This window comes from Mixophyes fleayi, chromosome 2 (genome assembly GCF_038048845.1).
Source record: "Mixophyes fleayi isolate aMixFle1 chromosome 2, aMixFle1.hap1, whole genome shotgun sequence".
In the NCBI taxonomy this organism is placed as follows: domain Eukaryota; kingdom Metazoa; phylum Chordata; class Amphibia; order Anura; family Limnodynastidae; genus Mixophyes; species Mixophyes fleayi.
The window spans coordinates 268,364,688-268,377,397 of NC_134403.1; the positions used below are offsets into that span (position 1 = coordinate 268,364,688).

Below are 12,710 nucleotides of genomic sequence, written 5' to 3' on the forward strand. Positions count from 1 at the left end.
AAAAAAAAGCCCACTTTAATCCTTAGAGATATATAGCCACTAAGAGCCCTTTACTGTCCTTCCTAACATTTCAGTGAATCACATGTGACTCAACAGTTTACTGAAGACCGTTGCTATGGTGCAGCAATCCCATTGCTGTTAGAACGCTGTGCTTCTCCTTAGATTGGCTGTTCGTGATACACCCCTCCAGCAACACCACCTAAACGCACCTATCAAATTCTGGAGGCATGACCATACTTTATAGGTGTAAACTTTATTATGGGGAATCCAGAGAGGCTCCAGTACGTCACTTAGTAGCCATCTTTTGTTCGGGCAAATGTGTTACCTTTTGTTCCCCTGCTGCAATACCATTGGGGTAAAAAGTTAAAGAGCATAATGAGAAAGTTACGTAAAAATATATATATTCAGAAAACAAACATAATTCGTTTAACAAAACCATGAAATCGTGTTCACACTGAATAAGTAACGCGCTTAAATACTTCTGGCTGCGGAGAGACAGTAACATTAAGGAGCACGGTCAAAGCTCCGACCTAGCTCATTAAATACAATTTTATTGCATTTACACCGTTGTCAGGAAAGTCTCTTCCCTTATTAAATATGGCTGCAGCAAACGTTACTTCCCGCCCACTGTGACGTCACATTGGAACCGGTGTGGTGTCTGTATCCTTCACCAAAACCCCCACCTGGGTCACCTGCTGCCGTCTGACCGAAAGACAAAGTCAGCGAGGTGACCGAGGCAAAGGGCTTGCGAGTATACAGTCGGTAAGTACCTCATACCGTGGTCTATTGTGCTGATAAAGAGGATGTCTGCATGCGATATTACACTTGCATATTGTACATAATGTGCACGAAATTCTCTCACCTCTCCAAAGCTGATATAGACATGTAAGGGGTCTCATATGTAGCAATTTATGCTTGCTGTGAGAGTGTATTGCTTTCCTAATTGATTTCTTTCCTATCAGTGTTCTTCTAATTGTATTTTTATGTATATTAACATTTGCTGATATAATATGCAGCTATATTAACATTGATATGTTAATAAGTATGTAGTGATATTGCAAGCTTATGATGAAAAAAATATACTTCTGTCTCTGTAAGTATAAATCAAACATGCAGTAGCATACCATAGCTGTGTTAAAGCAATGCAGCGTTTAAAATTGTGATTTGATCTCCCCACCAAATGAATTGTGGATGTACTGTCCAACGCATTGGGAATCTTATTATTATTTATTACTGAACACAAACTTACACCTCTAATGTATGTCTTGATCTGTCACTTAATGAATAGAATATGATCTGTCTTTATAGGACCACTGATCAAGAGGCACGATTATTTTCTATATGGAATTTATAGCATTACAGATTTTTTTTTCCGGTTTACAGTGGTGATTGCTTTAAATGCTAATGAAGTAGGTTACAGCTATACTTGACTTGAATATTCCAGATTGATCCAGAGTCAAGTCTGTTTTATAAACTTCACAAAGTGTTTGTTGTCAAAATTAAGACCTTTTACTCTATTTTTGCAGTGTGTGGAACTACTTGCTTTACAGCAGAGTTTTACGTCATATAATAAGTAGCTGGAATTTCTTGTCATGTCTGAGGGGAAAAATCAGGACCCAGGACAGTTCAATAGTGGTGGAGGCAAAGTGTCAGGAAGAAATGCAGAGAAAAAATGCTGTAAGTATTTACTTTCCTTCTCTGCTATAGTCCCTCTGCAATTGTAAGAGCTGTCAAATTGTCACACTCTTATTTTCTCGCTAAGCTAATGTACAATTACATATGTTGTCCGTTCCATTACTTTATAAACACACCACCATAAAATTCTTATATGAAGATAATTTACTATTATTCTTCAAATTTGCACTAAAGCCATAGCTACTGATCAGCAGTTAACTCCTATCTGTCTAGTGCACATTTAACCATGGAGGTCTTTAACAAAGCACACCTCATGCTTACTGCAAAACGCCATGGATTTGCACCAATGCATCTGGATGGTCTAACCAGTTAAGAGCCGCCTCAGCATCCTAGATGTGCGTAGAGGCAAAACATTCTAAAGAGGCAATCTGTGCAATACTTTAAATGTCACCTCAAAGACCAACACAATGAGGTATATTTACTAAATTACAAGTTTAAAAAAGTGGAGATGTTGCCTATAGCAACCAATCAGAAGATAGCTGTCATTTTGTAGAATGTACTAAAATGATATCTAGAATCTGATTAGTTGCTATAGGCAACATCTCCACTTTTTCAAACCTGTTGTTTAGTAACTATACCTCAATGTGTTTTTAGCTCTACCCCTTTCAGTAAAATAAACATTTAAGTTTTTCTCTTAAAATATTGCTTGGTTTAGCCTCCTTTGTGGCCTGCATGCATTATGAAAGTGAGGGGATATTGGTACTCTATTTATGATATGTGGCAATTCAGGGGGTCTGCTTAACTCTTTATTACACTGCTTGGCGTGTGCCTAGAAATGCACTTATCTATCTTAGTGCAACATGGAGGTGCAGAATATGTCCCATTCAAAGTATAGAATGAGACCAGTTTTGCACCAGCTCATAGCTGGCGGTCACTGGAAGTCCTTTTGCAGAGTGGAAATGGTTGTATGCTCTAAAATTGTAAACCTCTACACCTTATCTCATTATAATAATCTTTCTCTTGTTTCTAGTCTCATTGATGACCCTTCTTCATGTTTCACTAGGAACGCCTTCACTCCATCCAACTCCTTTCCTTTGCTTGTGCAAGCTGTAGCTTCTCTACAGTTATTGCCAAAAGTGTTGAGAATGACGCAAATATTATTTTTCACAAAGTCTGCTGCCTCAGTTTTTATAATGGCAATTTGCATATACTCTAGAATGTCATGAAGAGTGATCAGATGTATTGCAATTCATTTTAAAGTCCCTCTTTGCTATGACAATGAACTTTAACCAAAAAATAACATTTCCACTGCATTTCAATCCTGCCACAAAAGGACCAGCTAACATCAGGTCAATGATTCTCTCGTTTACACAGCTGAGTGTGTTGATGAGGACAAGGCTGGAGATCACTCTGTCATGATGATTGAGTTAGAATAACAGACTAGAAGCTTTAAAAGTAGGGTGGTGCTTGAAATCACTGTTCTTCCTCCGTTAACCATGGTTACCTACAATAAAACACGTGCAGTCATCATTGCTTTGCACATAACGGGCTTCACAGGCAAGGATACTGCTGCTGGTAAGATTGCACCGAAATTAACCATTTATCCGATCATCAAGAACTTCAAGGAGAGAGGTTCAATAGTTGCGAAAAAGGCTTCAGGGCACCCAAGAACATCCAGCAAGCGCCAGGACTGTCTCCTAAAGTTGATTCAGCTGCAGGATCGGGGCAACACCAGTGCAGACCTTGCTCAGGAATGCAGCAGGCAGGTGTGAGTGCATCTGCACGCACAGTGAGGTGAAAACTTTTGGAAGATGGACTGGTGTTAAGAAGGCCAGCAAAGAAACCACTTCTCTCCAGGAAAAACATCAGGGACAGACAGATATTCTGCAAAAGATACATGGATTGGACTGCTGAAGACTGGGGTAAAGTAATTTTCTCTGATGAATCCTTTTTCAGATAGTTTGGGGCATCTGGGAAAACGCTTGTCCGGAGAAGATAAGGTGAGGTTTACCATCAGTTCTGTGTCATGTCAACAGTAAAGCATCCTGAGACCATTCATACGTTGGGTTGCTTCTCAGCCAAGGGAGTAGGCTCACTCACAATTTTGCCTAAGCACACATTCATGAATAAAGAATGGTGCGAAAACATCCTCCAAGAGCAACTTCTCCCAATCATCCAAGAACAGTTTATTGACGAACAATGCCTTTTCCAGCATGATGGAGCACCTTGCCATAAGGCAAAGGTGATAACTAAGTGGCTTGGGTATCAAAACATTTAAATTTTGGGTCCATAGCCAGGAAACTCCCCAGACCTTAATCCCATTGAGAACTTGTGGTCAATCCTCAAGAGGCGGGTGGACAAACATAAACCCACAAATTCTGACAAATTCTAAGCATTGATTAGACAAGAATGGGCGGCCATCAGTCAATATGTGGCCCAGAAGTTGATTGACAGCATGCCAGTGCGAATTGCAGAGGTCTTCAAAAAGAAGGGTCAACACTGAAGATATTGACTCTTTGCATAAACTTAATGTAATTGTCAATAAAAGCCTTTGACACTTATGTAATGCTTGTAATTTTACTTCAGTATACCATAGCAACATCTGACAAAAAGGTCTAAAAACACTGAAGCAGCAAACTTTGTAAAAACCAATACTTGTGTCATTCTCAAAACTTTTGGCCATGACTGTACTATCACGGCCATATTGCTCTGTGAACGATATACCTTGTGGAAAATCGAAGACGAGTCCAAAGTTTTGTTTGGACTGGCCATTCTGTACGTCTTTTATGACCTCATGAAATCACCTTTTAAGCAATTGTATTAAATTACCCTCAGTGATTCCTGGTAATACTTGAGTTGTCACAGAGGTTTCCAAGGAATCAGAAGTGATAACGTGACAAGTGGTTAATAATTGCTGGTAATGTGCTGCTTTTGTTCTTTATATCCAAATCGCTGCATCTTTTGTTAAAAGACTGGACAAATTTATAGATTTTAATATGCTCAGAAACTGCTGAAAAGTAATTTTTGTTGACCTCTGTTTACAACACTATATAACTATAGTTATATATGTTTCACTGCTTATATCTAACTATGTATCTTAAAATGCTTCTATAAATATGAAAAATTTAAACTATCAATGTTATGTCAATAATGATTCACATTAGTACTAAGAATAATACTTTGTCTTTTTCCTACTTTTTATTTATTTTTAAATCTGTTGATGATCATGGTTTTCTAATCATGAACTGTAAACCTGTCACTTTTGATTCTTGCTTGTCAACATATTTTTTTTTTTTTTAACTAAACACCTTTTGTATCTAATCTGTCACTTGTTCTTTGTATTTCTTTAATATTATATGTATGTAACTTGTGTAATTTTCAAAGAGAATTGATATCTAATATTCCCATTTCTTTTCACTGTGCAGCTTGGGCCTCATATATGACAAACTCCCCGACACTGATTGTAATGATTGGGCTGCCTGCCAGAGGCAAGACCTACATGTCTAAGAAGTTAACACGATACCTCAACTGGATTGGAGTGCCCACAAAAGGTAGGTCCTGAGAACGAGCATTTCAGCAACCTTTTTTGCTTTCAAGAAATATATTAAAGTGAATTTAATAGAATTGTATCCTCTTTATAGTTTTGAAATATTTTTATTATATCAAGTATCTTTTAGTAACTACCCTTCCATGCTGAGTTCTTTTTGGGAACCATTTGTTGGGATTCTTATGTCTTCTGGGCAACAACGAAATGGTGTAGCGTAAGGGAATGCTAATGCAGATGCTTTATTTATATAGGTGTTGTATTACTAACCACCATTTCTCCCATGTGGGAAAACAGGTTGAGCAAAATATATACAGTATTTAGTGAAACTTTTGAAGCTGTAAATTTCATAATACAATTCATATGAAGCGCCTAAATCCTAGGTTACAGTTTGCTGTGATTTCTTTATTCTCACAATTACACTAGGCTAATGAGAATAGAAATATTTAACAGGACAGCTTATTGGCAAAATAAATTTTAGCCAATAACTTCTATATATCTTGTATTTCAATGTAGCCTCTAGAATTGATGAGTGTCCTAAAGTGACTATGCCTATTTGCCAATGTTTATAGGGAAAAACTGTTCTTGCAAAGAAAAACAACAAACAACCCGCGCTCTTATTTGACTACAATTGCATTAACTGGAATAGTGTCTTGTATTGACCTTAATAATTATTGTGTATGGGGAATTATCTAACCTTCATTAACAGCAACACCTAATCTGTGCATATATTAACTCATAAAACCTAGTAATGAATAGAAAATGTGTTCAGTTCCTCAGGGGTATCTGAAAGAGAGGCTAAATCAATTCATATTTCTTTATCTTGGCACATCCCCAAGTCTGGGTTTGGTTTGTTTCCTGATTTTCCAGTTTTATGTGGGAACAACATCCCTATATACTGAAGCTTCTGAATTTTTTTTTTTTTTTTTTCATCTCTAGTCATGGTCACACTATTCTCTCTATGACCATTCCTATCTGCATTGCAGTGGGGCAGTTTTAAAACTCCTACATTTAAAAATAGTCATATTGTACTTTGACGTGATCTTTTTTAGTAAATTGGTGAATTGCTTAACCTTTTTAGCTGTTTGCTGAAGTGCGCTCTGAAAGAATGATTAGGTGAATGCCATCTGGCCAAGTGTTTTGTTTACCTTCATTTTGGCCTGTGGTGTGTTTTTGTGTTGGCTGATATATAAATTATTTTCGCAGAAAAGTGTTTATGCCCTTTGCTTGAAGGTTAATCAGCAGTAATACTATTAATGGATACTTTATTGTAAACACTGCTGGATGCTTGGAAAAACATTTCTAGCAGAAAAAATAGTTGTTTAAAATTATGTTGAATAAATAGAAAACTATCCAAAAAATATATGCTAACACAATGTTGGGTCGCCAAATAAATAACTGATGATGATAACCCTGCTGACCTAACTGGCTCTTATTTATATATGTTCATGATTAAACAAACTACAGTCATGAAGGCCAAAAAGCTTTGGAATGGTTTAACACAAATTCAAAGCATGTAAAAATAAAACCCATTCTATTTATTGTGTCCACATCTATATAAGTTCATATTTGCTTCTGTATATGATTGCATTGTGGAGCTGTGTTTTTTATACACCTTGATTTTTAAAGTATTCAAGGCATGCTTCCACTCTTGAAAAAGTCAATTAACTTTTTTTTTTGAAGTGCATTGTATACATTCCAACTATGTGTTAACGAGAGCCGTTATACTAGTCCTTTTGAGGATGGACACTACATGTATAAACCCCACTGAAATGTATAGGCTATTAAAATTATTGGACCATTAATCTATATAGAGATACACAGAACTGTTGTTTTTTTTTTGGGCTTTTTACTTTTTCTATGTTAATTTCTGATCTGAAAAAAGTATCTTGCATCTATTACTAAGTAGTGTACCAACTAATTTGATCTTCTGTTCAGAATTTGTATTGTGAAACCTTTAGTTTACATATAGCAGCATATGGTATCATTATGGTATCACAATATATAATGGTATAAGATATGAGAGTAATCTGTTCATTTCAATATTTGTGTAGGCGTTACAGTTTGTGTTCTGATATTAAAGAATCCAGCTCTGTGCTCATATAGTACTACATTGTATTCTTTAGATTTGAGAAATTGAACACTTATTATTATATATGAATTGGTATGTTCTCATCTGTAACCATATACTGTTTTGCCAGTGTTTAACCTAGGGGCTTATCGACGTGAAGTGGTCAGGTCATACAAGTCTTATGAATTTTTTCGTCACGACAATGCAGAGGCCATGAGAATTCGCAAGTATGTGGGTTTTTGTTTTTTTTTAAAGCCGGACCTAAATTTCCTAAATAAAGTTGAGAGAATATTTTTATAATATAGAATAGATTTATATGTTAGGATAAATGACATTTTTACAGTAGGTATTTCTCCGTAGGATACTTTATCCAGTGCAGCTTCCTTCCCACCTTACCCCTCCTTTCAGTGTGTTATGGGTGTGTGTATGCTGTGCAGTGTGGTTGCTTCTTTGTACTACAAGCGGAGGGGTCTGGTAGGTGTGGTTCTGTGAGGAGAGAAGAGGGGCTTACCTTTACGGGTGATAAAGAGAAATATATCAGTTGTCCTTGAGGGGATGTGGATCGTGGTGGTCGTTTCGTTAAAAAATGCATAAGTTATCGTTGTAGTTCTAGTCTTCTTTCTCTTCTGTCGTTCTAGCTCTTAATTTTTTTTGTATAGCTTTCTTATCCAACAATGCTTGGATAATATAGTTTTCAATGTTTATAATTTGCAGTATATGCAGTTCTTTTTCAAACAAAAAGTAGTCTACAATAGGTAAGCTAAATATCTCTTAGGTTTAGACCGCTCGAACTCTAACGAGCTACATTCAGCATGTGTAAGAGCTATAAACCTAAGAGCTATTACGTTACCCGCTGTAGACTACTTTTTTGAAAAACAACTGCAGACACTGCAAACTATAAACATTGGAAAATGTATCATCTGAGCAATTTACATTGCGAGCTATATAACGTGTACAAAAGAGCTATACCAAAAAAAAAAAAGGAGCTGTAAACACACAAAATCCACTGAGATTTACCTACAAGGACAAGTGTTAGGATCATCTACAATGAAATCTATTTCCTTTATCCCAGTAGACTCTGCAAATCATAACTGTAAAATGTTTGGAATAGTTTTAAGCATATTAATCTCTTAATAGTTGTGTATAGTGCAGTAACTTAAATCATCGTTTGTTAACTTTATACTATGTGAATTTTGCTTCATAAATGTCAGATGCAACGTGTTTTTTCATAATATTGAAAAACTAAGTTATCAGGATTATCCAGCATTCTGTTGTCTTTGTTTTATATTCTTGGGCACTACATATTGTTCTCTAACCTCCAATCATTTCTGCTGCAGGCAGTGTGCCCTGATCGCCTTGGAAGATGTGAAGTTCTATATAACAGAGGAGGGAGGCCAAATAGCAGTAAGATAATATAAAATATACAGCATGTACTTCATTTCATTATGTTTTGTAATGGGCCCAAATAATAACTGCATTATTTACATCTTGAAATACTGTAAAATAATGCTTAAATTTGTACATAATTGTTGTTGCTGGCTACAGGTATTCGATGCCACAAATACTACTCGGGAAAGAAGAGACCTTCTTCTAAACTTTGGGAAGGAAAATGCTTTTAAGGTAGTTTTATGCTTGAAAAGTGTGTGTTTTCCTTTTTGCATTTTTATTCTAACCATCAATCTTGTAAATGCTTTTGTGCATTAGTCCAAGTCCTAAATTTGGATTTAACCAAAACTTAATTTTGTACTTTTGGCTACTTCTAGATTAGAGTTGCAAGTTGCTTATTGGGTATTGAAAAGAAGGGAAAAAGTAAGGGTTGGCTCTGTTTAAATTTTTATTTTGTTATTACATACTTTTCTTTCTGGCCTTCATAACTGAATCCAAGTTTCATACACATATATTACAGCCAAACTTAGAGAGAACAAACCAAATACATTTTGGGGTTGATCCAATTGTGTTCTGTGTGTCCCAATTTATTTTTACCTAAACAATGGCCATAAGACTTTTTCACAATTGCCTTTCTAGAAGAAAGGTTTATCGGTTTCCAAAGAAAAATCTAAACTTCACCAGAGTAGACTAATAAGTAGTTATTCCTGGGGCAACACACTACACCACTTAAAGACCTCACTAAATTTCATGTTTCAGGTTTGAAATATCGGTCATCAAGAGATTAATGATAATTCTCCTTGTTACATTGATATCCTTGCTGGGCTATTTTACTGTTTAATGTTTTATTAAAACAACTGTGTTTGTTTGTGTGACACTTGGAGAGGCACATATTTAGAGGAAATACATCCATCATTAAAGTGTAAAAATGGGTAGGGTTGTCATCCAAAAAAAGCAGCTCTTTGAGTGCAAAATGCTAAGACATTAGCCAGTGCTGGTGAGATAAGTATCTGAAGGAGATGCCCAATACCGGACCCCAGTGTTTTCTAGTTGTGGGGAAACAGGATGTTTCTCCATTATTAGATGAAGGGTGTAGTATAGAGTATACTTTATAAATGTAGACATAGTTTTTTAGACACCATTGTCATTGTAACACCTCTGCTCTAGGTCTAATTTGGAGTCCATACTTTCCAGTTCATTAACTTCAGTTAAAATATTATATTGTAATAGAAATCATAAGTACAGTATTGGACTGAGGCATGAACGGCCCACCAGAGGGGGTGTGGCCAGCTATCATAGAGGTGAGATCAGATACTAGAGGGGGAGTGGTCAGCCCATGAGGGACAGCTAGCACCATAGTGTAGTATATAAAGAATGCAGTGTGTGTATATAAAGAGTACACAGTCTTGACCTGCCCCTTAGATTGGGCAGAAGAGTCACCATAAATCGGGATTATCCCACTAGAATCAGAACATTTGATAGACTGTCCAACCTATTCTTGTCACTTTTATCACCTGCTGGCTTAAGTTGCGACTTGTCTGGATCCTGGAATGTTGGGAGCCCTATTTAAAAAAAAAAAATGGGTACATTTAGAAAATTCCAACCAGCCCCGGCATTAAATCAATAGGACCCACGATTAATACTTAGGCCTTCCTCCAGCCCCAACATTAAAGTAATAGGTTTATTTATTAAATAGGAATACTATTTCCTTCCCTCCAAACAGCTCCCAACAATAAATTAATAGTATTTATATATAATAAATATACCCATTTCCCACAAACATCACTGCCATTAAAAAATTCATATTCACATTTAATAAATAGATCTTATGCTCCTCAAACTCAGCCCCACATTCAATTAATAGGCCCCAAACAACCCCATCTTAAATTAATAGTCCCCACTATAAAATTAAATTGCCCCACCATGACCTCACAAGCAAAATAGCGCCCATTCGTTATCCACCACCTACCACACACACACACACATTACATTGCCACGAGCCCGCTGTGCCATCACACACACATTACTGTGCCCCTTCATCACCATGCTGTGCTCCCTTATGATCACACTGCGCCCTCCATGCTGCTTTTGCTCCCCCCTTTATCACACTGGGCCATGCTGCTTTGGCCCCCCTATATTACACTGGGCCATGCTGCGTTTGCCCCCCTCTATCACACTGGGCCATGCTGCCTTTGCCCCCCTCTATCACACTGGGCCATGCTGCCTTTGCCCCCCTCTATCACACTGGGCCATGCTGCCTTTGCCCCCCTCTATCACACTGGGCCATGCTGCCTTTGCCCCCCTCTATCACACTGGGTCATGCTGCCTTTGCTCACATTTGCTTCCGTTCCTTCACTTACTTTTTCTATCGGCTTCTTTGTTCTCTTTTCTTCTCTTCCTGTCTTCTGTCTTCTTGTTGACTCCTCTCTGCGCCACTCCTCACTGAACATCCAGTGTGAACGGTGCGGAGAGGAGGGGCGCCGGCGCCGCGATCATGTGTGTATTTTTTTTAAGGTACCCGCTCCCCCCACCAATGAAGAGGGAAGTCATCAAGGTCGGGGCAGTCCGACCCTGCATAAGTATATGCTGGCAGTTTTGAATCTTTTGCTAATAATTTTTATTTTTATTTTTAATAAGGTATTTTTTGTGGAGTCTGAATGTGATGACCCAGAAGTAATTGCTGCTAATATTATGGTAAGTTTGAACTATAGACCAGTGGTGGGCAACAGGTGGCCTGCTGGCCCTTCATCTACTGTCCCCCAGCCAACTGCTACCGATCTTGTCAGAACGGAGAAAGTCGATCCGTATTACGTGACCTCCACTGCACAGTGCAGGGAAGTTACACGGCTCTCTCAGAGGAGGGAGTTGTACTGAGCTTGTCTTCCTTCCTCTATGCGGCCTCTTTGAAGGCTAAAGGGCCGCACATGCAGCCCTCCACCGTTGCCTATTATAACTTATTCAATAGTCCCATTTAGTCCCATTTTCCACAATATTAGCGAAAAGCTGTCATTGCATGTCGCCTTTCTGGGAAGTGCTGTGTAAGTCTAAACACAATAGTTCAGAACCCCATTTGCTGGTGTCTCATTTCTATGATGTGATGCTGAAGAAAATGGGAAAGTATTCTACAACCTCAACTGGCAGGTTGATGCACATTGCAAAGTAATGTTTAAGTTATAATATAACTAAAATTTTGTGTGTATGCATATGAATATATATATATATATATATATATATATATATATATATATATATATATATATACACACACACACCTGTTTTTATTACCCTTCTGCTATAAATAGAATCTGGTAAACTCTGGAAGTAGCTGGGACAAATGGGGGATGTTTGGTTGTTCCAAAAGTCCCCCTTTGTCCCTTTTTTGCGTTAACTAAAGGGGTTTGGTCTATTTGATTGGGGTTTATAGCTAGATGAAACTGGGGTATGGCCAGTTGGTTGGGGGACTGGTCAATTTTCTCCCTTTGTTTACTTATTAATGTTAGAGTGTAGGTTTCAGTTGGCAGATGCTTTTCTGAGGGAAAGTAATTATGCACCCCAAAAAAGATTTTCAGTGAGAAGTCCAGTACAGTGCTCCTGGACACATGGGGCATAGAAGTTAGAAGATGGAAGGAAATACTACATGTATGAATGGATTATCTATGTAATTTCAGGAAGTGAAGGTGTCTAGTCCAGATTATCCTGAAAGAGGCCGGGAGAATGTCATGGATGATTTCCTAAAGAGAATTGAGTGCTATAAAGTTACCTATGAGCCACTGGACCCAGATTGTTATGACAAGTAAGGGAAAATATAATGGTTGTCTTACTGTTTATTTTGTGTGTGTTGTCTTCAAATTCATATTTGCTGTCTCTCTGTGTAAGCCTGTAAGCTAGAAATGAAATGATATGTATGCTGCTGGCATGCAGGTAGTGAATGCATATTTTGCTTTCATAATGAAATTTCAGCTCAATACTAAAATAACCCAGACAGCACTGGTTGTAAGTTGCTAAGAAACCGGTACAAGGGTAATCGAAAGTCAAACATTAGCATCAAGCCAGAAATGCAAGTTCAGGGATCTC

At 37.6% G+C, this 12,710-nt stretch overlaps 1 protein-coding gene across 1 annotated transcript in view; it reads left to right on the top strand.

Annotated features, from left to right (window-relative positions):
• Positions 1-623: 623 nt before the first annotated feature.
• Positions 624-12,710, top strand: part of PFKFB2 (6-phosphofructo-2-kinase/fructose-2,6-biphosphatase 2) — a 37,107-nt gene continuing 25,020 nt past the window's right edge. Inside the window, exons 1-8 of the mRNA XM_075196187.1 lie at positions 624-762; positions 1,527-1,677; positions 5,061-5,186; positions 7,381-7,477; positions 8,588-8,654; positions 8,796-8,870; positions 11,274-11,330; positions 12,305-12,429. Coding sequence (XP_075052288.1) covers positions 1,593-1,677; positions 5,061-5,186; positions 7,381-7,477; positions 8,588-8,654; positions 8,796-8,870; positions 11,274-11,330; positions 12,305-12,429 — 632 coding nt within the window. The 5' untranslated portion in view covers positions 624-762; positions 1,527-1,592. The remainder of the gene's footprint in view (positions 763-1,526; positions 1,678-5,060; positions 5,187-7,380; positions 7,478-8,587; positions 8,655-8,795; positions 8,871-11,273; positions 11,331-12,304; positions 12,430-12,710) is intronic.